At 49.8% G+C, this 23,434-nt stretch overlaps 2 protein-coding genes across 5 annotated transcripts in view; one reads left to right on the forward strand and one right to left on the reverse strand.

Annotated features, from left to right (window-relative positions):
* TTC4 (tetratricopeptide repeat domain 4) overlaps positions 1 to 9,128 on the forward strand; it is a 41,239-nt gene extending 32,111 nt beyond the window's left edge. The window contains exons 9-10 of the mRNA XM_082615332.1: positions 5,798 to 5,880; positions 7,950 to 9,128. Of these exons, the coding sequence (XP_082471458.1) occupies positions 5,798 to 5,880; positions 7,950 to 8,052 (186 nt within the window). The 3' untranslated portion in view covers positions 8,053 to 9,128. The remainder of the gene's footprint in view (positions 1 to 5,797; positions 5,881 to 7,949) is intronic.
* A 4,592-nt stretch (positions 9,129 to 13,720) lies between these two features.
* PARS2 (prolyl-tRNA synthetase 2, mitochondrial) lies at positions 13,721 to 22,380 on the reverse strand. Of its 4 annotated transcripts, none has more exons than XM_082616403.1 (4): positions 22,331 to 22,380; positions 20,631 to 20,722; positions 19,830 to 19,962; positions 13,721 to 18,940 (listed from the first exon to the last, which is right to left on the reverse strand). In XM_082616403.1, exons 2-4 carry the CDS (start codon positions 20,694 to 20,696, stop codon positions 17,484 to 17,486), a joined length of 1,656 nt encoding a protein of 551 aa, XP_082472529.1. In that variant the 5' UTR covers positions 20,697 to 20,722; positions 22,331 to 22,380; the 3' UTR covers positions 13,721 to 17,483. The 4 variants fall into 4 exon arrangements, with proteins under 4 accessions (XP_082472529.1, XP_082472530.1, XP_082472532.1 ...); XM_082616404.1 differs by lacking the exon at positions 22,331 to 22,380 and adding an exon at positions 21,881 to 22,280; XM_082616406.1 differs by lacking the exons at positions 19,830 to 19,962; positions 20,631 to 20,722 and having other exon boundaries at positions 22,331 to 22,374.
* Between the last annotated feature and the right edge of the window lie 1,054 nt (positions 22,381 to 23,434).

A 23,434-nucleotide genomic window follows, 5' to 3' on the forward strand; every position in this document is an offset into this window, starting at 1 on the left:
TATGAATATTGCTACCCCTGCTTTCTTGTCATTCCTGTTTGCATGAAATATCTTTTTCCATCCCCTCACTTTCAGTCTGTGTGTGTCTTTAGCCCTGAAGTGAGTCTCTTGTAGGCAGCATATTGTAGGTTCTTGTTTTTCTTTTTTTAAAGACTTATTTATTTTTTATTTATTTAATTTATTTTTGGCTGCATCAGGTCTTAGTTGTGGCACATGGGATCTTCATTGAAGCATGCAGGATCTTTTGTTATGGTGCACGGGCTTCTCTCTCATTGTGGCGTGCAGGTTTTCTCTTCTCTAGTTGCGGCACACAGGCTCCAGGGCACGTGGGCTCTGTAGTTGTGGTGTGTGGGTTCCAGAGCGTGTGGGCTCTCTAGTTTGTGGCACGCGGGCTCTCTAGTTGAGGCGCATGAGCTCAGTAGTTGTGGCACATGGGCTGAGTTGCCCCATGGCACGTGGGATCTTAGTTCCCTGACCAGGGATTGAACCCATGTCCCCTGCATTGTAAGGCAGATTCTTTACCATTGGACTACCAGGGCAGTCCTGGTTCTTTTTTTTTTTTTTTTTTTTTTTAATTTATTTAGTTTTGGCTGCATTGGGTTTTCGCTGCTGCGTGTGGGCTTTCTCTAGTTGCGGTAAGCGGGGCCTACTCTTCGTCGTGGTGTGTGGGCTTCTCACTGCAGTGGCTTCTCTTGTTGTGGACCATGGGCTCTAGGTGTGTGGGCTACAGTAGTTATGGCATGCGGGCTTCAGTAGTTTTGGCACGTGGGCTCAGTAGTTGTGGCTTGTGGGCTCTAGAGCACAGGCTCAGTAGTTGTGACACGTGGGCTTAGTTATTCCGCAGCACGTGGAATCTTCCCGGACCAGGGATCGAACCTGTGTCCCCTGTATTGGCAGGCAGATTCTTAACCACTGTGCTGCCAGGGAAGTCCCTGGTTCTTGCTTTTTTTAATCCAATCTGCCACTCTATGTCTTTTGATTAGAGCATTTAGTCCATTGACATTTAAAGTAATTAATGCTAGGTATGTACTTATTACCATTTTAAACCTTGTTTTCCAGTCGTTTTTGTAGTTCTTTGATTGTTTCTTCTTTTTGTCTTTCCTTTTGTGGTTTGATGATTTTGTTGTAGTATGCTTGAATTCCTTTATTTTTGATTTTTGTGAATCTGTTTTATGTTTTTGATTTTTGGTTACCATGGAATTCAAGTATGTTGATCCATAGCTATATGTACATCTACTTGCCTTTTTTTTTTTTTTTTTTCCACGCTGCATGGCTTGCATGATTCAGTTCCCCAACCAGGGATTGAACCCAGGCCCTGGCAGTGAAAGTTCCAAGTCCTAACCACTGGACCTCCAGGGAATTCCCAATATCTACTTGCTTTAAACTGATGGTCATACAAGTTCAAACACATTGTAAAAAATCTACATTTTTATACTCCCCCCCACACACATTTTCTGATTTTTATGTCCTATTTATTGTACATCTTCATGCTTATCCTTTTGCTATTAATTGTAGTTATAATCGATTTTACAAAATTTTTTGATTATTTTTTAATCCATGTACTGGCTTATTCAAGTGATCTTCAATCCTTTTATATATTTACCTTTCCTGTTGTGATCTTTCCAATAGATTCTTGCTTCTTTTCTGTTATAGTTAGAGAAGACCCTTCAATACTGAAGACCCTTAGTATTGCTGAATTCTTTTAGCTTTTGCTTGTCTGAGAAATTCTTTATCCTTCCTTCTGTTATAAATGATAATCTTGCTGGGTAGGGTATCCTAGGTTGCAGATTTTTCCCTTTCAGGACTTCGAATATATCATGCCACTCCCTCTGGGTTTGTTTTTGTAGACAAATCAGCTGATAGCCTTATGGGGGTTCCCTTTTAACTGACTCTTTGTGTTTCTCTTTCTGACTTTGGATCTTCTCTTCAACTTTTGCCATTTTAATTATGATATGTTTTGTTGTGGGTCTGTTAGGGTTCATCTTGTTTGGGACTCTCTGTGCTTCCTGTACCTGGATATCTATTTTCTTCTTTAGGTTTGGGAAGTTTTCAGCCATAATTTCTTCAAATACATTTTTGATCCTCTTTTCTCTCTCTCCTCCTTCTGGAACTCCTATTATGTGTAGGTTGGCACGCTTTATATTAGCCCATAGATCTCATATGTTGCTTTCTTTTTTTTTTTTCTTGTTTGTCTTTCTGTCTGCTGTTCTGATTGGGTGGTTTCCATTATTCTATCTTCCAGATCACTTATTTGTTCTTCTGTGTCATTTAGTCTGCTATCCATTACTTCTAGATCGGTTTTTATCTCAGCAATTGAATTGTCTAATTTTGATTGGTTTATCTTTATAGTTTCTAGTTCCTTTTTACAGTGATCTGCATTTCTATCGATAATCTTTCTTAATTCCTTTAGCATTTTTATTACTTCCTTTTTGAACTTGGGATCTTATAGACTGGTGAGGTCTGTTTCATTATCTGTTCTTTCAGGGGATTTCTCCTGTTCTTTTAATTGGGAGTAGTTCCTCTGGTTTTTCATTTTACTTAACTTTCACTGTTTCCTATGAATTTAGGAAAACAGTTATCTGTTGTGGTCTTAAAAGGGCGTTTTTATGTAGGAGTGCCCCTGTGTAGACTGTGTCCAATATTTTTGGTGTGAGGGCTGGTTTTGGTATGGATGCCTGCCACGTCTTTCATCAGAGTGTGCTGGCTGTTATCCCCTTGATAGGGAGTGTGATTGGTGTCGTGGTGTCCAGAGCCTGCGCTGGATGTGAGGCAGGGCCTCCTCTTTGCTCCATGGCCTGTCAGGGGGTGGGGTCTGCTCCTCCGTTGCTGGAGTAGAAGCCATGAGGGTCAGGTTCAGTCAGGCTTCGTTGCCCTTGAGTGTGTGCCCTGCCCCAAAGGAGGTGGTTGCTGAAGCAGGTGAGAGGCCCGTGTCCTCACGGAGGACTTGTGCACTACCTGTGTAAGCCTCCATGATTCACTCAGAAGCAGCCCACGGTCGCGTCCCTTTCTCCATTTTGTTCGTCCCAGATCTAGTGCAAGGCTGTGGTGTGCAGTAGGCTGGAGTGGGGGTCAGGGCATTGTGGTTGCAGGAATTGAGGTGGCTGTGCTGCCACCTGGGACCTGGGGTTGCCTCTGTGGCAGAGCTCTCCCAGCACCTGGCCACTCCAGATCTGACGCTAAGGTGCAGTGTGGAGTGGGCAGAACTAGGGTGCTCCCACCGGGGAACCATCACTGCATACTCCCACCCAGGGCCTGCCTGACTGCCCCAGATTCAGCGCCTAGCCACCGTGTGTTCTTGTGGCACTGCCCGGTGTGCGCACTGACAATGTCTGCCGCAGCTAGACTTGCTACTGCTGTTCGGATGCTGACAGTGGGTTTTGCAGCTACCCCCAAATCACATCTCAGGCCTTCCAGGCTGTCTCTGTAGCTAGATTGAGTCCTCTCCCAGGATCTGCCTGCCTGAGATTCAGTGCTTAGCCGCTGTGTGTTCCTGTGGTGCCGCTTGGTGCATGCGCTGACGGTGTCTGCTCGGTTTGGCCCGCCACCCTGGTGCGTACACTGACAGTGGTCTCCATCGTTGTGCTCAGATCACACCCCAAGCACCCTGGTCTGTCTCTGTGCAGCTAGACCGGATCTTTGCCGTGATCTCACACCAGGCTATGGTGTGGAGTGAGTGTGGCCGAGACACTGGCCCCTTTGGATTGGGAAGTGCCGCGAGGCAGCAGCCTCCAGCGCAGGTCTCTCCACCCTGACTGTTAGCAAGCCAGCACACGCGCATTCCTCTCGAGTAGAGTCTGGGCTTCTCCAGCCCCCCTATCTGTGTCAGCGGATTTCCCAGCAGTCAAGAGGGTTTCCCAGGGTGAGGATCCATCCATGTGGACCTTCTCTTCCTTACAGAGCACTCCCAGGGGTGCCAGGCCCAACCTGATAATTTTTTGTTCTCTGTCCTATCTAATCACATGGAGATCTTTCTTGCAGCTTTGGTTGTATAGGAGATCTTCTGCCAGTTTCCAGTTAGTTTTCTGTGAGAATTGTTCCACATGTAGATGTATTTTTGATGTTTGTGGGGGGATGTGAGCTCCACGTCCTCCTATTCCACCATCTTGATCCCCCTCCGCCTATCCCCAGCAGTGTTCTTTATAGCAAAAGGAATCCCACATTGTATTGTATCTAGTGCTCATATCCCTTTAGTCTCCTTCAGCCTATGGAAGACTTTCTCAGTCTTCCGTCAGCTTTCTTGATCTTACCACTTTTGAAGATTACAAACCAGTTATTTTATGGAAAGTCCATCAGTGGGTTTCCTTGTGACCATGACCTGGATTATGTGTATTTGACTGGAATATCACTGAAGCAATGCTGTATTCTTGTTGCATCCCATCAGGTGCACATAATTTCAAATGTCCCATTACTGATGATGTTCACCTTAGTCCCCTGATTGAGGTAGGGGTTTGCCAAGCTTCTCTGCTGCAAAGTTACTCTTTTCCCCTTTGTAATTAGTATTTTATAGGGAGGTACTTTGAAATGATACAAATATCTTATTCATCAAACCACCAACATAATCATTTATATCAGTGGATTTATGGTTTCTTACTTTATTCATTGAGTTATAATCTATTACTGTGGTTATGTTATGCTCACATTTTCTCAGATTTGGTCAGTGGGAATGCCTTCAAATTTGCTTCTGTGTCCTTTTGACTTGTCTCCATTTTTAGAGCACTTCTTGCTTTCTGTCACAAGATGTTCAAGGCTCAAATTGTGCTTTCCTTGCCTTAGCTCTAGAATCAGCCATTTTTCCCAAGGAGGGCCTGGCTCTTTTTGGTGGAAAATGACATTTAGAAGTCAAGTAGTAGGTATATTCATAAGTACAGGGGTGAGGGGAGGAGGGTGCCCACTGCTCCCATGCTGTGTATGTGTGTGTATGAGCTCTCACTGGTATCTCCAGTTCTAATCCAACATCATCTCTTTCTATATTTTTAACAGTAGCTTCTATTATTCTTAATATATTTATTTGTTTGATCAATCCTCCTATATTTAATCCCCCTCCTGTCACCACCAGTGTCCCCCCTCCCTCGGGGAACCTTCCTCACCTCACTTGGATTCCTGACTCCCCCGATCAGGCTGCTGCCCTAGCACAGTGCCCTCCTCATCCTACATGCACTCTGTCACCCCACGCTGCTTAACCACCCTGCACGAATCTCTTCCTCATCCTGCGTGGGTCCTCACTCCCCTCAGCAGGCCCCCTCCTGCCATGAGTGGCTGCCCTTCTCACCCTGCTTAGCTGCCCAGTCCACAATGAGGATGCCTATCTCCACTGGCTGGTCTCTGATACCCCTCACCCCCCAGCATCCCTCCTATGCAGATGTCTTCCTCAGCCTACTTGGGCTTTGACACCTGCACAGGGCTGTCCCCTGTGTGGACATCTCTCTTCCCCTGCTCTGGGCCACTAGTGCTTTCTTTTCCCACACCTAATGGCTGTTGCACAGAATTGTTAGGGAAGGGAAGGCTCATAGGCCTGGGCTTTCAGTCTTGGCTCCTCTGTTTACTAGCTGGGTTTAGTCGGTAAGTTATTTCCCCTCTGTGAGCCTTGGTTCTGTCTTTGGAAAATGGAGCCAGTAATACCTTTCTTAGTGTCGTGGGAGAGGACTGAGTGCTTTACACTCCACGACTCTGTAAGGGAGGCATTCAGCTAGTAACAGTTGCATGTCTTTAACGTTTCCCCAGACTTGGCCTCAACATGCCTAGTGCTGCTGAAGCCCTTTATTTGTCCCTGACTCCTGCTCCTCTGTTCATCCTGCAGGTCTACTTTGAGGATGACGACGGGTCAGAACTGTACCGGGTGCCTCCCAAGAGCACCCTGCTGCAGGTGCTGCAGCACCCCAGGTGAGTCACCTTCATGGGGCTGAGCAGACCAAGAAGGATGCTCAGGCACCATCCCAGGGATACAGCCAGGTTCTCGTTCCACCACTGAGTGTTTGCCTTGTACTCCCCTCCCTTCTGCCCTGGATACAAAACTGTGAGACAGCGACCACAGAGACTGTCCTGGGCCATCGGCCAAACAGGTTGCAGTGTGATGACTCAGCCCATTGCACTGCAGCCATGACATCCTCAGGGAGAGGTCAATGTGGCTGGTTGAGAAAGAAGAGCTGCCTGGCTTTTGTACCAAAAACAGCTGGGATAGCCCTCCTATTCCTAATTGTGCCTGTGTCGCCTGATATTGTCACATGGGAAGAGCATTGGCTCTTGAAGTCAGACACCGTCATTTAGTGGCTCTTTGGCTCTGAGCACATACTGCCTCCCTGGGGCTGTTTCCTCATCTCTAAAATGGGGATAATACCTGTTGCCTACATATTTCTCAGGTATTTGAGAGAGTAGGAGTCACAGAGCTCTGATGAACTAAGGGGCAGTCTTGCTGTGAGAGGGCACCTTTGTTAGTTGCAGTGGCAGCCAGTTGGATTTGGCAGTTGTCTCTTTCTTCAGCTTTGGGGTGTTCCTGGACTATAGGAAATGCCCTCAGTAGCTTTGTAAGGTGACTCTTGGGCTACTTTTCCCTAAGCTTTGAGCGAAGCAAATGTCTTGCATCTATGCTAAAAGAGCTAGGGCAACGAGGGTGGTTGGGCGTGGTGGGAAATGAGGCTGGAGGACCACGTAGGGCCGTGCGCAACAGCCTTAAATGCCCTAAGGAGCACGAACTCTATCCTGATGGTGGTGTATGGTGCCCCAGGGGGTGTTCAGGTAAAATTTACCAAGGAATGTACAGAGCTTGTGTACTCTTCAGTGGTGAAGCCTGAAGTAGAGGGTGGATTGGAGAGAAGTGTAGGAGGCACGTTGGGATGGGAGTTGGTGATGTGCTGACTGACTTGGTGCGGGTGTCCAGCTGGCTGGCCTTGGTGCTTCTGCTTTGGCCTGGCAGGCAGGAGGTGAAGGTTTCTTCAGATATGGTCCATGACTTCTCTTGGCAGCACTTTTTTCTGGCCCTAAGTCTCCCTTCTAGTTTATAGACACATTTTTAGCTGTTCATTTTCTCAGTTGTTAGCAGATTACCCAGAATTCTTTAAAGGCCCAAGGTCGACTCTACCCTGTCTTCCAGAAAATGGGGGAGAAATCTAAACAGAAAGCAGACTGATTTGTGGAGGAAAACCAGTTTCATGCTTCTCAGAAAGTGTAAATGCATTGGAAATGATTATTTTTTAAATGAGTAACATAGGCAGGCGGCTTAGCACAGGTGACTGGCAACTTCAGACCCTTAACTGGGTGCTGGGCCAAGCTACAGGCTCCTCTGTCCGTACCCAAGCCCATGGGGTGCTGCTAACACCCCTGGACCCGGGAGGCCAAGGCCTTGCCTAGCCTGCCCACTCCATTGCTTTATACCCAACAGCTGCAAACGCTCTAGTGACCCGCACCTCCTGGCTTTTGCTCCCCCATGCCCCCTCTCTACCCCTTTTTCAGTTAACACAAGCTGAGACATGGCAGCTTCCCGGAAGCCTTTCCTGATTCCCCTTTCCCATAGAGGGAATCACGTCCCTTGGGCTAACACCGTACCTCACAGATGCTTCTATAGTTGTGCCTTGCTGTCATTATTTATTTCCCTCCCCCCAGAGAGGGATGGTGAATTTTGTTTGTTGTTTAATGTGTGTTTTCAGCAAGGGGCCTGGCTTACCCTGGGCACTCACTGTTGAATGAAGGAATGAAAGCGTGTTCTTGTTTTATTTCACGTTTAGCCATAGACATACATGATGCTATAGGACTGGCCCAAAGGTTCTCGCTAGGTTCTGAGGGAGAGAGGGTCATGCTAATTTGCAGACTTATAAACAACCAAACAAATAAATATGCTGAACTCGCATTTTAATGTAGACTCATATCTAACGGTTCACCTTGACTTGTTGGGAAGGTCCATGGATGATTAAGATTGCAATTCAATTAACCCCTCTCTTTTATTGTGTTCACTGCAGGTACTTTGTAAAAGCCCTGACACCAACATTTTTGGTCTGTGTAGGATCCTCTGCTTTTCGCAGGAATTATCTCCGGGGGAGAAAGGTGCGCCAGGTAAAGTGACCGGCGCCATGCTGTGAGAGCCAGGCCCCCTGGACCTCCTCCCCCCTCCTCCTCCTCAGCCTGGGGTCTAGCACACTTGAATCAGCAGGACCTACTCCTAGAATCCAGCGGTTTGGGGACAGGCCTTCCCTGCATTGTGGTTGGGGAGGAGCTGCCGACTTCCTGAACTGCAGCCTCTCTGGTCAGAGTGCTGAGCTCCAGCTGGTCTTCACTCATCTCTCTTCGTACAAAACTCCGTGCCTTGGTCACGACATCCTTGAACTCACTGTGAGCTGTGTTACCCACCAGCCTCCATCTCTGACCTGAGGAACCCACTGGACTGTGGACGCTGACTCACAATCCAGTGACATGGTTCTGAACCTTTGTGGAGTCAGAGGCCTTAGAGAAGCTACAGCTCACACTGCAGACATACACAAACCATGCTTGTAATTGTAAGGTATCAGAGCTGAGAGACTCGGGCCTCCCGTGACTTCACGAGCACAGACGGCTGCTTTGTGGGGATGCTGTAGATCCCTTGGGGTGAGATGGGGCCAGGAAAGCCAGGTCCTGTTTCTGTATCTATGAAGACCTACAAACTGGGGTCCTCCAGACCCCCTAAAATGTTTGTCACTTTTCCTGATCTTTGCAGTGTGGAGAACTGTGACATACTTGGACAGTATGTCACAGTTTTCACATTTCAGAATTTTATGCCTTTTAAACTGGGAAATCTTTTTGTATGTTGAGTCACTGTCATACGTTGTATTTTTGCCTGCAGCTTTTTGCTTCCTCCTTCCTAGAGGATTTTATATACCCTTACCTTGCGTTGCCCACCCTGTCCCCCAGGGAAGAGTGTACTTCCCTGCTCCTGATGCAAAGGGATGTGAGTGGACATGTCCAGACCGAGCTTACAGAGCATCTTGTGGTAGGCTTTTGCTCTTTTCCCTCTGCCGTGGGAACATACTTCCCAGAGAGGGGCTGTTCCTTTAGCCTGAGTGTCGGATGCTAAGGCACATGGAGCAGAGCTGAAGCAGCTGGCCTGTAGCCATTGACTGTAACATGAATGAGAAATAAATGTTTGTTGTAGTAATAAGCACTGAGATTTGGGGATTGTTTGTTACTATAGCAAAGCTAACTAATACATCATTAAACTGAAACCAGCTGCTGTACTTAAGATCGACTAATACGGGGTTTTGTGCTGTGCCTGCCTTTGTCTTTGAAGCACATTTTGCTGTGGTATATTTACAAAGGACCAGGCAGCTTTCTTCCAGGTGCAGGTCCCTGCCTGTGGCTTGTGGCCAGAGAGCCGAAGTCCAGCCTAAGCCTGGCTTAGGCCACACTGAGGCCATCCTCTCTCACTTTCCAGCTGGACTCCTTACTTTGTGAAAGAGGCTAACATTCAGCTAGCAGCCACCCCAGTAGGCATTGCAGGGTTCCCTGCAGGAGCCACCACACTCTCATGGGGCAGAGCAGGTTCCAGGGTGCCGCCTTACTCACCTGTGACACAGACTGGTTACCGTGCCGCCTTCTGGACACTGAGGCTGGGGTGAGATGCCAGATGAGAGCAAATTGTACGGTCAAAAGTATACGCACCTTGAGAACGATCCTTATGTGACCATCATCCCCGTCACCCAGCCCTTTCATAAGACTCTCGGCAGTCAAGTCCTCAGTCGTTTCTGCTCCACCTTCTCTTCAGTCCCTGCCCCAGCTCCAGCTGGGGTGGGACACAGGCAGAAAGGGGAGAAAAGGGACTTAGGATGGCGAGCTGTGAGACCAGAGGTAGGATCCTGGTGCTGCTGACTTGCTGTGACTGTGAGTGAGGGACGGCCACGTGGAGAATGGTCCCTGTTCCCCCCTCACAGGCATGTCTGAGGCCCTGCTGTGCAGACACCGTTTGCAAAGTGCTCAGTGCAGTGCCTGGCACATAATTACTAATAACCAACTCTTAACTCAGTGAACTATACGCAAGGGCACATCCGTGCACACCCGTAGCACTTAGACCAGTGATTCTCAACCAGAGGCAGCTTTGCATCCTGGGGGGACGTTTGCCAATATCTAGAGACATTTTTGGTTGTCACAACTTGGTGGAATGCTAGCAGGTGGAGGCCAGGGACGCTGCTAAACATCCTACAGTGCACAGGACAGCCCTCCCAGCAAAGATATCTGGCCCAAATTGTCACTAGTGCTGAATTAGAGAAAGGCTGCACTAAACCTTCCAGAAGGTAAGCTCTCAGTGGGCAGGGGCCAGGTGAGGGGCTGGTCTGACTGCCCAGGCCTGACACACAGTGGGAACTCGAGTGTGTGCCGATGAGTGGATGGAAGAATGAAGGAACTAATGAATGAAAAGAAATGAGCCAGAGTCCTGTCCCAAGGCCCCACTTGCATACACACAAGCACTAGTAAAGGCATTCCCGAGCTCACACCCAGTGTGGCCACCTCACACCTCTTCCGGGAAGGCTCCTGGCCTCCCAGTCCATGGCTCTGCCTCCTCTGACTTCTGCCATCCCCTAAGGGTCGCCAGGTGAGTGAACCCAGTTCGGACTTAGGAGTGACCTACAGAAGTTAGGATGAGAACCTGGCTGGGGTGAGGAGCAGGGGGCCCCGTGAGCCCCACCTGCCTGGCATGTGTGCCCACACCCCCTTCCAGAGCACAAGGCCTCACCCAGCCTTGCCCCACTGCAGTGGCTATGATGGTGGGCAGCGCAGCCCAGCTGAGCACAGCCAGGAGTGTGGGGGAAGGGCCCTAGGCACTCCCCTTCCTCAGGGGCGGAGCCTGTGGGGTTGGGGGACAGGTGGCCCTCATGTGAAGCGGATGCAGGCAGTGGGACCTGTGGGCCTGGCCTTCACCTGCTGCCTCCCCAGCCACCTGCCTATGCCTGGGATTCCAGCAGAGCCTAATCAGAGCTCCCCACAAGTTCTTAACCCCTCGCCACCTCATTTTACAGATGAGGAAACTTAGGCCCGGAGGAGGGACAAGGAACCAGCATCCTTGGCATCCCCGACTTGAGGCAGAGCCTTTCCCACCATCCCAGGGCCCCTCCTTCCCACGAGACTAGAGTGTGGCCCTTCGCAGGGCCAGGGGTCAGGGATGGAGGTGAGACCCCCCACACACACCCTGTCTGGTTACCTCTGTGGATTTAGGGTGGTAGCTGGAGAACTGGGTGGAAGAACAAAGCCCTCTTAAGCCAACCCCTGATGAAACACACTGCTGGCAGTTGCACAAGGGCAGGCAGAGATGATGGCCATCAATACGGAGTGCAAGCACTGTGCAAACCAGGTACCTGAATTCTCTCATCCTAACAGCCATGCTCTCAGGTCTGTGATCCCAATTTTATGAATAAGGAGATGGGGGCACGCAGTCTCACCAGTGAGTGTCAGAGCCAGGATCTGAACCCCAGCATCTCACTCCAGAGCCCACCTGCCTCCTTTCCCATGTTCCTTTCATTCCATTTGCTTTACAGACATTTAATGGGCACCAACCAAGGGCAGGACATCAGCCAGCCTCTGCCTTCAGGGCCATGCTGTTGAGTGGGTGTCATAAACCTAACCCTGGGCTGAGAACTGCTCCCGTGAAGAGAAATGCAGCCACTACAAGCAAGTCTGGCCATGCCCCTGCTCCCTGTTCCCCCATCAACACTCTTGGTGTGGCATTCAAGGCCCTTCAGGGTCTGGCCCTTTACCTCTGCAGCTCCCTCTGTCTCCAGCCTCCTTAGCCCAGCCATCCTGGCCTCGGTTCAGCTATAGGGCAGGAGGGTGCACTGGCTAGAGTATCAGCTCTGGAACCACGCTGCCTGCCTTCTAATTCCAGCCCCATGACCCACTAGCTGAGTGGCCTCAGGTACCGGTCCTCAGTTGCCTCATCTGCAAAATGAGGATGCCTCATGCAGATGCTGTGAGAATTAAATGAATTAATCTATGTGTAGCACATGGAACACAGCTTGCCTCATACCAACTATTTGTTTAATCTATGGAACTTAACTTTTTATTCTCCAATCTTGCCATGCTCTTAGCTTTGGACTTTTGCACATTGTTTCCTCTGTCTGGAAGACTTTCTTCCACTTCTTCCCCTCCCTCCATTCCCACTGTTCCCCCCTTTACTATTTAACACCTAGTCTTCCATTAGGCCCAGGTGCCTCTTCCAGGAAGCCCTCCTGGCTTCTTATCACACGTCCCATGATACCTGCACCATCCCTACACTTACACTACACAGTAATTGTCTGATTACTGGATGGTTGCTCCCGCTTCTCTGGAAACTGAGTCAAGGACCCTGAACTGTGCATCGTGTACTCCCAGGACCTAGCACAACACCTGCTCAGCACACAGCGGGTGCACAACAAATAATTACTGACTGATGACACAGGCAGGAGTGATGAGTTCTGAACAGATGGAGTGCGGGGAGCCACCACACATGACGGATGTGGGCCGTTCAGTTGAAGAAGGGATTGGTGGGGTTGGGAGAGGTGGGAGGGTCTTCAAGCAAAGGCAAGGAGCCTTGAAAGGACATATTCCAGGGGTAGCGTGCGGGCTGGCTGGGCTTGGTAGTAACGGCTGCCATCTATTGGGCACTTAGGATATGCCAGACAGCGTCCTAGAGTGCTTCATGTGGATGGGCTCAATCCTTGCAACACCTCTGGGAGGCCAGGAGCTCAGCAACATTTTACTGAGAAGAAGAGTAGCACAGAGAGGATAAGCAGCTTACAGAGCCAGCTAGTGAAGAGTGGGCCAGAACTTGAATTCAGGACTCCCCTAAGCCCCTCAGGAGATACTAACAGTAGCAAGACTGGGCCTCTGCCACCAGGAGTTGGCAACAAACCCAGAGGCCCTTGCCTGCTCACTCCACGGTCGTGGTAAAGTCTTGGCGCTCACTGTGACCTGCAATGTCCCCGACGTGTCTACCTGGGTAGAAGAATCCAGCCTGCAGAAACCCCTGCCAGCACCCAACATCCTGCCCATGGCATTTCCGTCAGACCACGCGCTTTCTGGGTGAGCTGGGCAACAGGTTCTCTCCTTGTACATGGGGTGTCCTCACCGGTAAGTGCCTCCACCTCTCTCTCCCGGCCCTACACGGTTTTAACCACAAGCTTATGAGCAGCCTTGAGAGCTGCTGGCTTAATAGGAGTGGACACCATCCCCGCACAGAGGAGGGGCCTGAACGTGGGAGCCTAAAGTTGCCACCCCATTGTGGTGGCCCACGTGCACTGCCCACCCACCTACTGAGCACAGAGGACTAACTGACCTTCCATAAGGGCAACTGCCACTTCCCAAGCACCTGCTGTGAGCAGGCACTGCTGTCCCCGTTCTACCGATGAGGAAGCACAGGGGTATGAGAAGTATCTTGCACGAGGTCACATAGCTACTAAATGGCTCAGGCAGTCTGACACCAGAGTCTCTAGTCTGGGTCACTATGATGTAAGTCATTATTTTAAATTAAGTGAAGTACCTTGACTTTTTTTCCCCGAAGTTCACAGTAACATCATAAAAATCTTTATTTTCCACATTATAGAAAATTTTTTAAAAATCCTCTTCCTAACCCTAAAACAAGGCCGTGTGTGCCCTTGATGCATAACAATTCTAAAATGCATTCTGGCGTCTAGGTGTAGAAATGGACAGTGGGAACTCTGTGAAGAGGCCTGGCGCTCAAGTAGTTAAGGAAATGACAATTTCGAGATTTCTGCAAAGCTCCTTTATTGATAGCCCAGCAGGTGTTTCTTCCATTAAAACACCGAATATTAATTGAGCGCTTGATTTACATTCTAAACTTGATTTACACGACGGTTTTGTTATGCACCAGCCTTTGTCCTCAAGTATTATTTCTGCTAAACACTTCTCAGCCAGTTGCTTCTCCATCTCCCCAAGGAATGAGCAATGATAATACAGCCTGTACCGGTTATTTTGCCAGCAACCCCATTTCATCAATTTATGGCAAGAGGTAACATTGGCAAGTTCGAAAGGAGAGAGGAAGGTACACGGTTTGAAAATGTCTGTCTTTCCTCTAAGGAGATGGAACCATTCTGCAGGCGTTACTTAATTCTTGCTCGTGGCACTCCCCAGGAAGGTTGTGAAGCAACATATCAAAAAAACAAAACCCAGGTCTTGAGATAATGTTAACAGCAGAACCTGAGCTCCCAATGGGGGTATTTCCTAAGTCATCCCATGTAAGGGAAGCATTTCCTGAGAGCACACCAAGGGTTAAGCTTTTCATATGTCAGCTCAGCCAACCCTTAGACAACCCAGAGAGGTAGGTACCATTATCATGAGCACATCTTACAGATGAAGAATCTGAGATACACAGATGCACAAAGCACAAGTTATTTGTCTAAGATCACATCCCTGCTAAGTGGTGGATTTAGGACTGTCTATTCAAGGTTCTGGTCCTTCCACCAAATTATACTGCCCCTGGCTACAGGACACTGGCTAAGTAATCAGGAGACCTGGGTTTCAGTTCAGCTTCACCGTGAGCAAATCACTGTGCTCCTTGTATGTGTCTCCCTTGGAAAATAGAGCATGGGTACCTGTTTCAAACCTACAGCACTTCTGTAGCTCAAAGGCTGACTCAGCCAGACATCATTCCCTGCAACAAGATGGACCCAAGGTAGCCTAACTTAGGGGACATAGCACCTGGCCTGCAATCAGGCAGTTTGCCAGTAAGATGGGTTGTGGCAGGTTAATTCCCACTGCAGGCCTGTCTCCCATCTGTGAAACTAGGGCTGGACAGGCACGCTCCAAGTTCTCCCATTCTAAAGGTCCATGATTGTACATCACCCTCAAATCGTTCTGTGTCATACACATTTATGAGCGTTTTAAATTAATTGGTTCTCTATTCCCTGAGTCTGATTTTTTTTTTAATAAGGAGGCAAATGCATATTTATTTATTTATTTTGGGTCGCACCCCACAGCATGTGGGATCTTAGTTCCCCGAGGGACTGAACCCGTGCCCCCTGCAGTGGAAGGGTGGAGTCTTAACCATTGGACCACCAGGGAAGTCTGAATCTGATTTTTAAAAGTGCTTATTCTTGGGCTTCCCTGGTGGCACAGTGGTTGAGAGTCCGCCTGCCAATGCAGGGGACACGGGTTCATGCCCCGGTCCGGGAAGATCCCACATGCTGTGGAGCGGCTGGACCCGTGAGCCATGGCCGCTGAGCCTGCGCGTCCAGAGCCTGTGCTCCGCAACAGGAGAGGCCACAACAGTGAGAGGCCCGCGTACCGCAAAAAAAGAAAAACAACAGTGCTTATTCTTACATTAGGCTAGCCTTCCATAAATAAGTAGGCTTATGGAGCACAAATTAAAAATTAAAAATATATATTTAAAGCACCCATTTGCACGAATTCTAATTTCTCTACTTCAGGCTAACTGATCAGACAGACATAAATAATCTTTTACTTATTGGAATCATTTTGCCCAGGCAGAGGCCATGCAGTATAGTGGGACAGGAACAGGTTTTGGTCAGTACTCAGATTCTAGCTCTGATACGTAATAGCTGTGCATCCTTGATTGAGTTGTTTAAATGGAGTTTCAGGTTTCCTCATCTGTAAAATGAGGATTTCACAGGACCTACCTTGCACAGTTTTAAGTTCTGAACACGGCATATAAAAGGGCCTCATGGCACAGTGGCACATGCAGGCCCTCAACAAATGAATGACCAGACCACTGAAAGCAGAGAGCACACATCAATCTTACAACGCACAACTGAAATGACTCAAATACTCAACCTTGCAATGTAGCCTCAGAAGGCACTCCACCGACTTTACGAATCAGAATCATCTGGGGAGTTCTAAAACTGCCAATGCCCAGGCAACACCCCAGAACAGAACATCAGGGTGGGACGCAGGGGATTCCACTGTGCAGCCAAGGGTAGGATTCCTGCCTTACAATCCAGCCTTTCTGGGTTTGCTCTCAGAATCCCTGTCTTCTGGCCTGAATGCTGGCCCAGAGCCCAGCGGTAGGCCTGGGAGTCATTAGGAAAGCTGATGGTGTGTGCTGGGGGTGAGGTTACTGTGGCAGGAACAGTGGTCACAAGCTGCAGGGAAGCTGTTTGGCAGGTAGAACAACAGGCCGAGACAAGAACTTCAGTGTACTAGGAATCAGCCTAGGACCCCAGCCTCAGGGAGCTGACCATCCACGAGAGGCTGGCCGCCATACAGTGAGCTGTGCCCGCCAAGTGACAAAGAAGGGCGTCGGTGCTGAGCAGGCGAGCATAGCGGGAGCCAAAGACAGAACCACTGCCAGGAGCTGCCGAGCATGTTTCAGGAGGTGGTGGCTTTGACCTTGGCCCCGAGAGATTCTTGCTAGGTTTGGACAAGCCATGACCCTGGGGGCCGAGGGTGGAGAACCTGATTCTGCTCCTGGAAGCAGGAGCAATGAAAGTTCAAGCCCGCTGCCAGTTCTCCCCAGGGCTCAGGCAGAGACCTTAATATTCACCGCTGTCGTGCGTGGCGCTAGGATGCAACTCTGCACGCAGGACGAAGTCAGCATGGCACTTGAAGCCTGCTGCTCCTCACACTTGTGGGAAGAAATGGTTTAACACACATTTTCCCAGCCACCCAATTTTCTTTTTTGAGTGGAGAAAGAGTAGAAAAATGAAAGTCTCCAGGCAGGAAGCCACTGCACTGTTAACATGGCAGGTGTTAGCACTGTTTCCAATTAACATGCAAGGCTCATCCCAACAGTTCGACTTTATTCAATCAATATAACATGATCTCAGGGCTAAGCCACCTCAAGAGGAAGGGCCAGGTCTCTGGAGGTGGTTTGGGGGCCATTAGCTAATTGTATTTACTTTCTGGGTAGCTTAGATGATGGAGGATCAGAGGAACAGATCAGATCTGATCTGCCTGTCATGAACCTCTCGGGGAACCAGCCAGTCACAGCTGTAAGAACCTTACAGATCTAGTTCCATTTTCTCACATCACAGATGGGGAAACTGAGGCACCAGCAGGGGAGGGGTCGTGTCCAAGTCTCCAGTGAGTCAGTGGCAGTCAGGTGTCCTGATTCTTCTCCCCAGACCATCAGGCCAACTTCTCAATAGAGGAAGACAGGCGGGCTGCCTCTCTGGACCGAATGCAGCAAGAGGCCCGTGGTTGGACTGCTGGAGCTGGAAGGGCCTCAGCCACTGGGGAGGCCCCATCCTACACATGGAAAACTCCTCTGAGAGAAGGGAAGTGACTCTCCTGAGGGTGAAGATGACAACCTGGCTCCTTCTAGCCACTACCCCCGAATAGAATATAAAAGGAAAGATGTGTGGCAGTGGGGCCAGCCAGCCAAAGGGATCAAGATAATGACTTTAAATACAAATAGTCCGAACAGATGACTGGATGACAACTGGTTTTCCTAACATGGTCTCACCTTCCACGAGCTGCCCTCTTTCTGGGGAGACCAGCTCTGGAAAGCAGTATAAGAAAGGCAGCGTTAGAATGAACACCGAGCCTGTGAGATGCAGTGGGAGGGGTCCAGGGGGCGTTTAGACAACCTGCACTTGGCTCAGTAATTCCAGGACTCCCTCTCTGGTGAGGAAGACCACCTCTCCGGTGTTCTGGCACCAAACCTCAAACTGTGCAGGGTCGTCCAGGGCCCTCTTGCCCGCGATGATCACAAAGGGGTAGCCGAACTTGTTGGCGTCTTTCAGTCTGTTTCCAATGGTCAGATGGGTCCTGTCATCCAGCAGGACCTCCCCTCGGAGCTGCGGCACCACCTCTGTGATGTGGTCATACAGGTGCCCCGTGAGCTCTGCGGCCGCCTCCTCCTTACTGCCCTTCTTGGGGGAAATGAGGCAGACTTGGTAAGGGGCCAGGAGGCCGGGCCAGCGGATGCAGTCTTCTGTAGCGAGAGCTTCAATGACAGCGGCCAAGATCCGCGTCACACCCAAGCCATAGCACCCCATTTCAGCCAGGGATGGCTTGCCGTGGACATTGGTGAACTGGGCACTAAAAATGGAGGAGTACTTCGTGCCCAGGTAAAACGTGTGCCCAACCTCGATGCCTTTGGTTTTGGTCAGTGGCCCCTGGCAAACAGGGCAATTTGCCTGTGACAAGTCCAGAGTCTCCATGTTGGCCGAAAAGCCGCAGCTGGGACAGACTGCAAGCCGGTCCTCTCCGACGTCCACCAGCAGCTGGAACTCGTGAGACATCGTGCCCCCGATGCTGCCCACGTCTGCCTGGACCTTGACACACTGCAGCCCCAGCCTGTCAAACAGGCTGCTGTAGGCATCACACACCAGGCTGTAGGTCTGCTGGGCAGCCTCAGGGGAGGAGTCGAAGGTGTACATGTCCTTCATGTAGAACTCTCGGCCTCGGAGAAGACCAAAGCGGGGCCTGGGCTCATCCCGAAACTTCCTCGTCACCTGGTACAGCAGGAGTGGGAGCTGCTTGTAGGACAGTGTCTGCTGGGAGGCAATCAGGGCTGTAATGGCTTCCTCGTGGGTTGGTCCTAAGCAGTACTCCTTGCCGTGTCTGTCTCTAAGTTTTAGCAGCTCCTTGCCCATCGAATCCCACCGGCTGGTGGCTCGCCAGAGCTCTGCTGGGCTGAGGCTGGGCATGTTGACCTTCTGTCCCCCGATGGCCTGCATCTCCTGGTCTATCACCCGCACAAGCTTCTCCATGGCACGGACAGTATAAGGCAGGAGGTGGTAACAGCCGGAGCTTGCCGGGTGAATCAGGCCCACCTGCAGCATCAGCCGCTGGCTCTTACAAGTCAGCTCGCCAGATCTGCCCTCTAGAGAGAGCACCTGGTCTTCCCGAAGGTTCTGGGGCTGGAACATGCGGGACAGCACCAAGCGCTTCCCTCTCCCTGGGGCACGGTGGTGAAACCTGTGAGGAACGTACCCCGAGAGCTGGTGACTGCAGGTGGCCAAGGCAGGCAGCGCTCTGCATGTTGCCAGCAGCCCTTCCATCTCAACCCAGCGTAAGGAGGCACTTGCGCCTGAAGAAAAACGAGCCGAGCAGAAATAGGTGTTAACTGTGATCCAACACCCTGCAGTAGTCAACACAGGCTGGTCTCCAACAAACTTCTACAACCACCACCGATCTTGCGGATGCAAATCCTTTCTTTTCTAACATCCTAGCAGATCAAAGTACGGTTGTACTTCTCTCACCATTTACTGACGTTTAAAAAAAAATCACTATTTTCCCGTTTACAGGACTTCCCTCGTGGCGCAGTGGTTAAGAATCCGCCTGCCAATACAGGGGACACAGGTTCAAGCCCAGGTCTGGGAAGACCCCACATGCCGCAGAGCAACTAAGCCTGTGAGCCACAACTGCTGAAGCCCATGCGCTCTAGGGCCTGTGTGCCACAACTACTGAGCCCACGTGTTGCAACTACTGAAGCCCGTGCGCCTAGAGCCCATGCTCCACAACAAGAGAAGTCACTGCAATGAGAAGCCAGTGCACCACAATGAATACTAGCCCCCGCTCGCTCCAACTAGAGAAAGCCCGTGTGCAGCAACAAAGACCCAACGCAGCCAAAAATTTAAAAAAATAATAAATTTAAAAAATATATATATATTGGGGCTTCCCTGGTGGCGCAGTGGTTGAGAGTCCGCCTGCCAATGCAGAAGACACGGGTTCGTGACCCGGTCTGGGAAGATCCCACATGCCGCAGAGCAGCTGGGCCCGTGAGCCATGGCTGCTGAGCCTGCGCGTCCGGAGCCTGTGCTCCGCAACGTGAGAGGTCACAGCAGTGAGAGGCCTGCGTACCGCAAAAAAAAAAAAAAAAAAAAAAAAAAAAAAAAATATATATATATATATATATACACACACACACACACACACACACATTTTTTTTTCCCGTTTATAAAAATACAACAGCATACTGTGGAGACACCAATGAGTGGTGACAGCATTGGCTCTGGAATCAGGCAGCTTGGATCCCAGTCCGGCTTCCCAATAACTGCACCCTGTGTAGCTTGGGACATGTGACTCAACTCCTGTGCTCAGTTTCTTCACCTGTAAAATGAAGGGACCCACCATATAGGTTTATTGTGGGAATTTAGAGAAGAGTTATAAGAAGTTATTAGAACAGTATCTGGTATATTCTATGAACTGAATCTAAGTGTGCTAGGAAAAACAGAAACAAAAAAGAAAGGAAATCAACTATAATCTCTCAGCCCAGAGACAACCGCTACTGACGATCCCTTGTCTCTTTTGCGAGCTCTGTCTTTGCCCACGAGCCCCCACCCCACCCATGCCTTCAATGTCCTTAATGTCTCTTCCCCCCTCACAGCACACAGTCCCTGGTCAGGCCACATGCTCATGGCTCCGAGTCAACATCTCCATTCTGTACGTTGTGCCTCTTAAGCTTCACATCTACCCATTCCACTGCCTCCTAGAGAACACACTGCATGAGTACTTCACACTCAGCACCCCACAGGGAGCTCGGCATCTTCCCCCTAAGCCTGCCCCCGTCCAGCGCTGCCTGTCACTCTGAATGGTAGTGCAAGCCACCCTTTGCCCAAAACAGAAAGGCAGGTTCATCCACTCTGTGCTCTCTCTGTGCCCCACCTTCACCAACCCCTCTGGCCCTGTGATTCCTACTGCTTCACTTGCTTTTGATTCTGTTCCTTCTCTCCACCTCCACAGACTCCATCCAGGTCCAGGCCACCATCATCTCTCACTTGGGCTACTGCAACAGCCTCTTCACTTGGGCTCCCAGCTTCCAGGCCCACCTTCCTCCAATCCATTCTCCACGCTGTAGCCACAGGGGATACTTCCAAAACACATACAGCAACAGCTTTTCTTGCTTAAAATCCTCCAACAGCTTCCTACTACCCTTAGAATCAGGTCTAAGCTTCTGACCTTCACAGTGCACATGGCCCCATGTGAGCTAGCTGCTGGTCCCCTCTGGCCTCCTCTCACCAGTGCCCTCTCTGTGCTCCAGCTTCAGCACACTCATTATTAAAACAGTTCCCTTTGCGTACCAACATCTACTCATCCTCCAGGCCTTAGGAGTGCCACCCTGTCTTCTAGGATGCCTTTCTTGACCCACTCCCCATACCCCAAAGACCAGCTTCTCCTGTAGCAGCCCCTGATCCCCTATCAAACACCAATCACTCTTTGGAGTTACTGCTCCTTCGGCTGGGTCTTCCCCCAGGCAGTCAGCTCTGTGGAGCTAACTCGCTCACCACTCAGCACAGAGCAGGGGCTTACTAGACAATTGTCTAATGAATGAGCATGTAGGTTTCTTTATGATTTTACAAAATATTCACACATTCCTAAGGGCAGTACAGCATTTCATTGACTGACTAGATCAAAAAGGATTCTCCAGAGAGTTGTTAATTTTCTCTGTTGTATGTAATCTACAACAGAAGGCTTTCTTTTCTTATATATTTGGGAGAGATCTTCAGGAATGGAATTACTGAGTCAAAGGGTATCAACTCTTTCAAGGTTCTTGATTTATGTTGCCAAATTCAGTGAGCACCCCTAATCTTCAGCAAATCCCATGGGACAAAGCTCTTCTGCAGTATGCTGAGAACAGGTTACTAATTCCCCTCAGCTCTGGGAAGCTCAAATCCCCCCAGGTGGTTCCCTCCAGCTTTCAGCAGCCTCAGTCCTCCAGCTGGTCTCCTCCAACCTCAAGCAGCTTCATCCATTTCCCCTGGGCACTGTACAAATATTATCATTTCCTATGTGGCCTATGACCTGAAAACGGCTGGGAGGCACGGCCACAGAGCCCTAGTGTGACTGCGTGGAAAAGTGCAGGCCTGGAGGCAAGGCACACGTGGTTGACACCTGGAGCCATCACTTAAAGTCCCACCTCAGGCCCGTGGCCCAAGCCAGAAACTCCTTCACCCCTGACTCCTCCTCAAGCAACTGAGTCTGTCTCCAAGATTTCTCTCAAGTCCACCCCCTCCTTTCTTTCCCTTACTTTCTCAGCTTGGGTTGAGAAGGCCCTCAGTACGGCTTGCTACATTACGGTAGCCCAGTGGTTCTGAAATTTAAGCAAGCATCAGAATCACCTGGAGGGCTTGTTAAAACACTGATGGTGGGGCCTCATCCCCTGATTTTCTGATTCAATAAGTCTGGGGTGTGGGCAGAGAACCTGTATTTCTAACAAGTTCCTAGTCACAACGACCCAAGGCAGACAAGGAAGGAAGTCCTGCAATTTCACAACGGAGGAAACAGACTAGGGGTCGAGAATTATTCAAGAGTTTGTGATGGTGACCCCGCCCCAATCCAAGGACGAGATGCACGTGGGAAAACGGACACCACGGTCCTCTGTCTCCGCGCCCAGAACCGAGCCCTCTCTTCATTCCGCAGCCCCTCCCTCAGCCCGTCCCTCAGCCCCCAGCCCTCACTGTCACCCACGATCACCAACCGTAGTCCCGGCGAACGCCGACCCCGCAAGCACCGCCACGCCGGGCCACCGCGCCTGCGCCAGGGGCGTGCCTGCACCAAGCCCCTCCGCCTGTCCTTCCCGCCAATCACAACGCCGCGCTCACGGGGACTGGCCCCACCCCACTCTAGACGCCCGTGAATTGCTTGCCGGAAACTCAGGCAAGGAGAGCGAATGGGCTCATAGGTTGGCAGCAATAAGTAAATCACCGTCCCGGAAGTGCCCTCTAGGATTGAGGGAGGTGTAACTCTATGATCAAGGCCTCGGGCCTAGGTTTTGAGCCTGGTGTTCCCGCCCACTGCCAGGGCCCGCCCCACTCTCCGAATAGGAGAACCACTGGCTATAGTGTAACCATGACAACAGTAAGCCATGCGGTTTCGAATCTACCCTATGATTTTACAGGCTATCAATTTAAATAAATTAAAAAATTTTAAACAATTGGAATAAGACACCTTTATTTAATCTTTAAGACACTAAATCAAACTTTCACAAAATATTTTTTGAGCAGCTACCACGTACCAACCGCTTGTAGAAGCTGGGAATAGTGAACAAAATAGACAAAGTTCCCGGCATTCAGTATAGCTTACATTCTAGTCAATAATCCAATACAATAAAATTAAGGGAAGGCCAAAGAACTCAAGATAAGTGGTATTTTAATGCAATTAAAATTTTTAAAAAATACAAAACTGACATCGTGAACAAGTTATCAAAATTTTATATAATGACAGGATCCGTTAGTCAGATGTTGTTAAATGCTATGGAGAAAAATCAATTAGGGAAGGGAAAGGGTTGGAGGTCGACTGGTTGCCATTTAAAATAGAAGGATCAGGGAAAGCCTGGTGGAGAAGGTGACATTTTAGCAAAGACCTGAAGGAGTTGAGAGAACCTTGCAGATACCTGGGGGAAGTATGTTTCAGACCCAGGGAAGAAGTGCAAATGTCCTGAGCGAGAGCTGCATATCATATAACTCTACCTAACTGATAACAGCTATAGTTTATTCAGCACCTAAAATCTACCAGACCCAGTGCAAGACACTGGCGATTCTACTGGCCCCAAGAAGCTCTCAGCCTGACAGGATCTGCCAGG

The sequence above is a fragment of the Mesoplodon mirus genome, assembly GCF_964341445.2.
Source record: "Mesoplodon mirus genome assembly, chromosome: 3".
In the NCBI taxonomy this organism is placed as follows: domain Eukaryota; kingdom Metazoa; phylum Chordata; class Mammalia; order Artiodactyla; family Ziphiidae; genus Mesoplodon; species Mesoplodon mirus.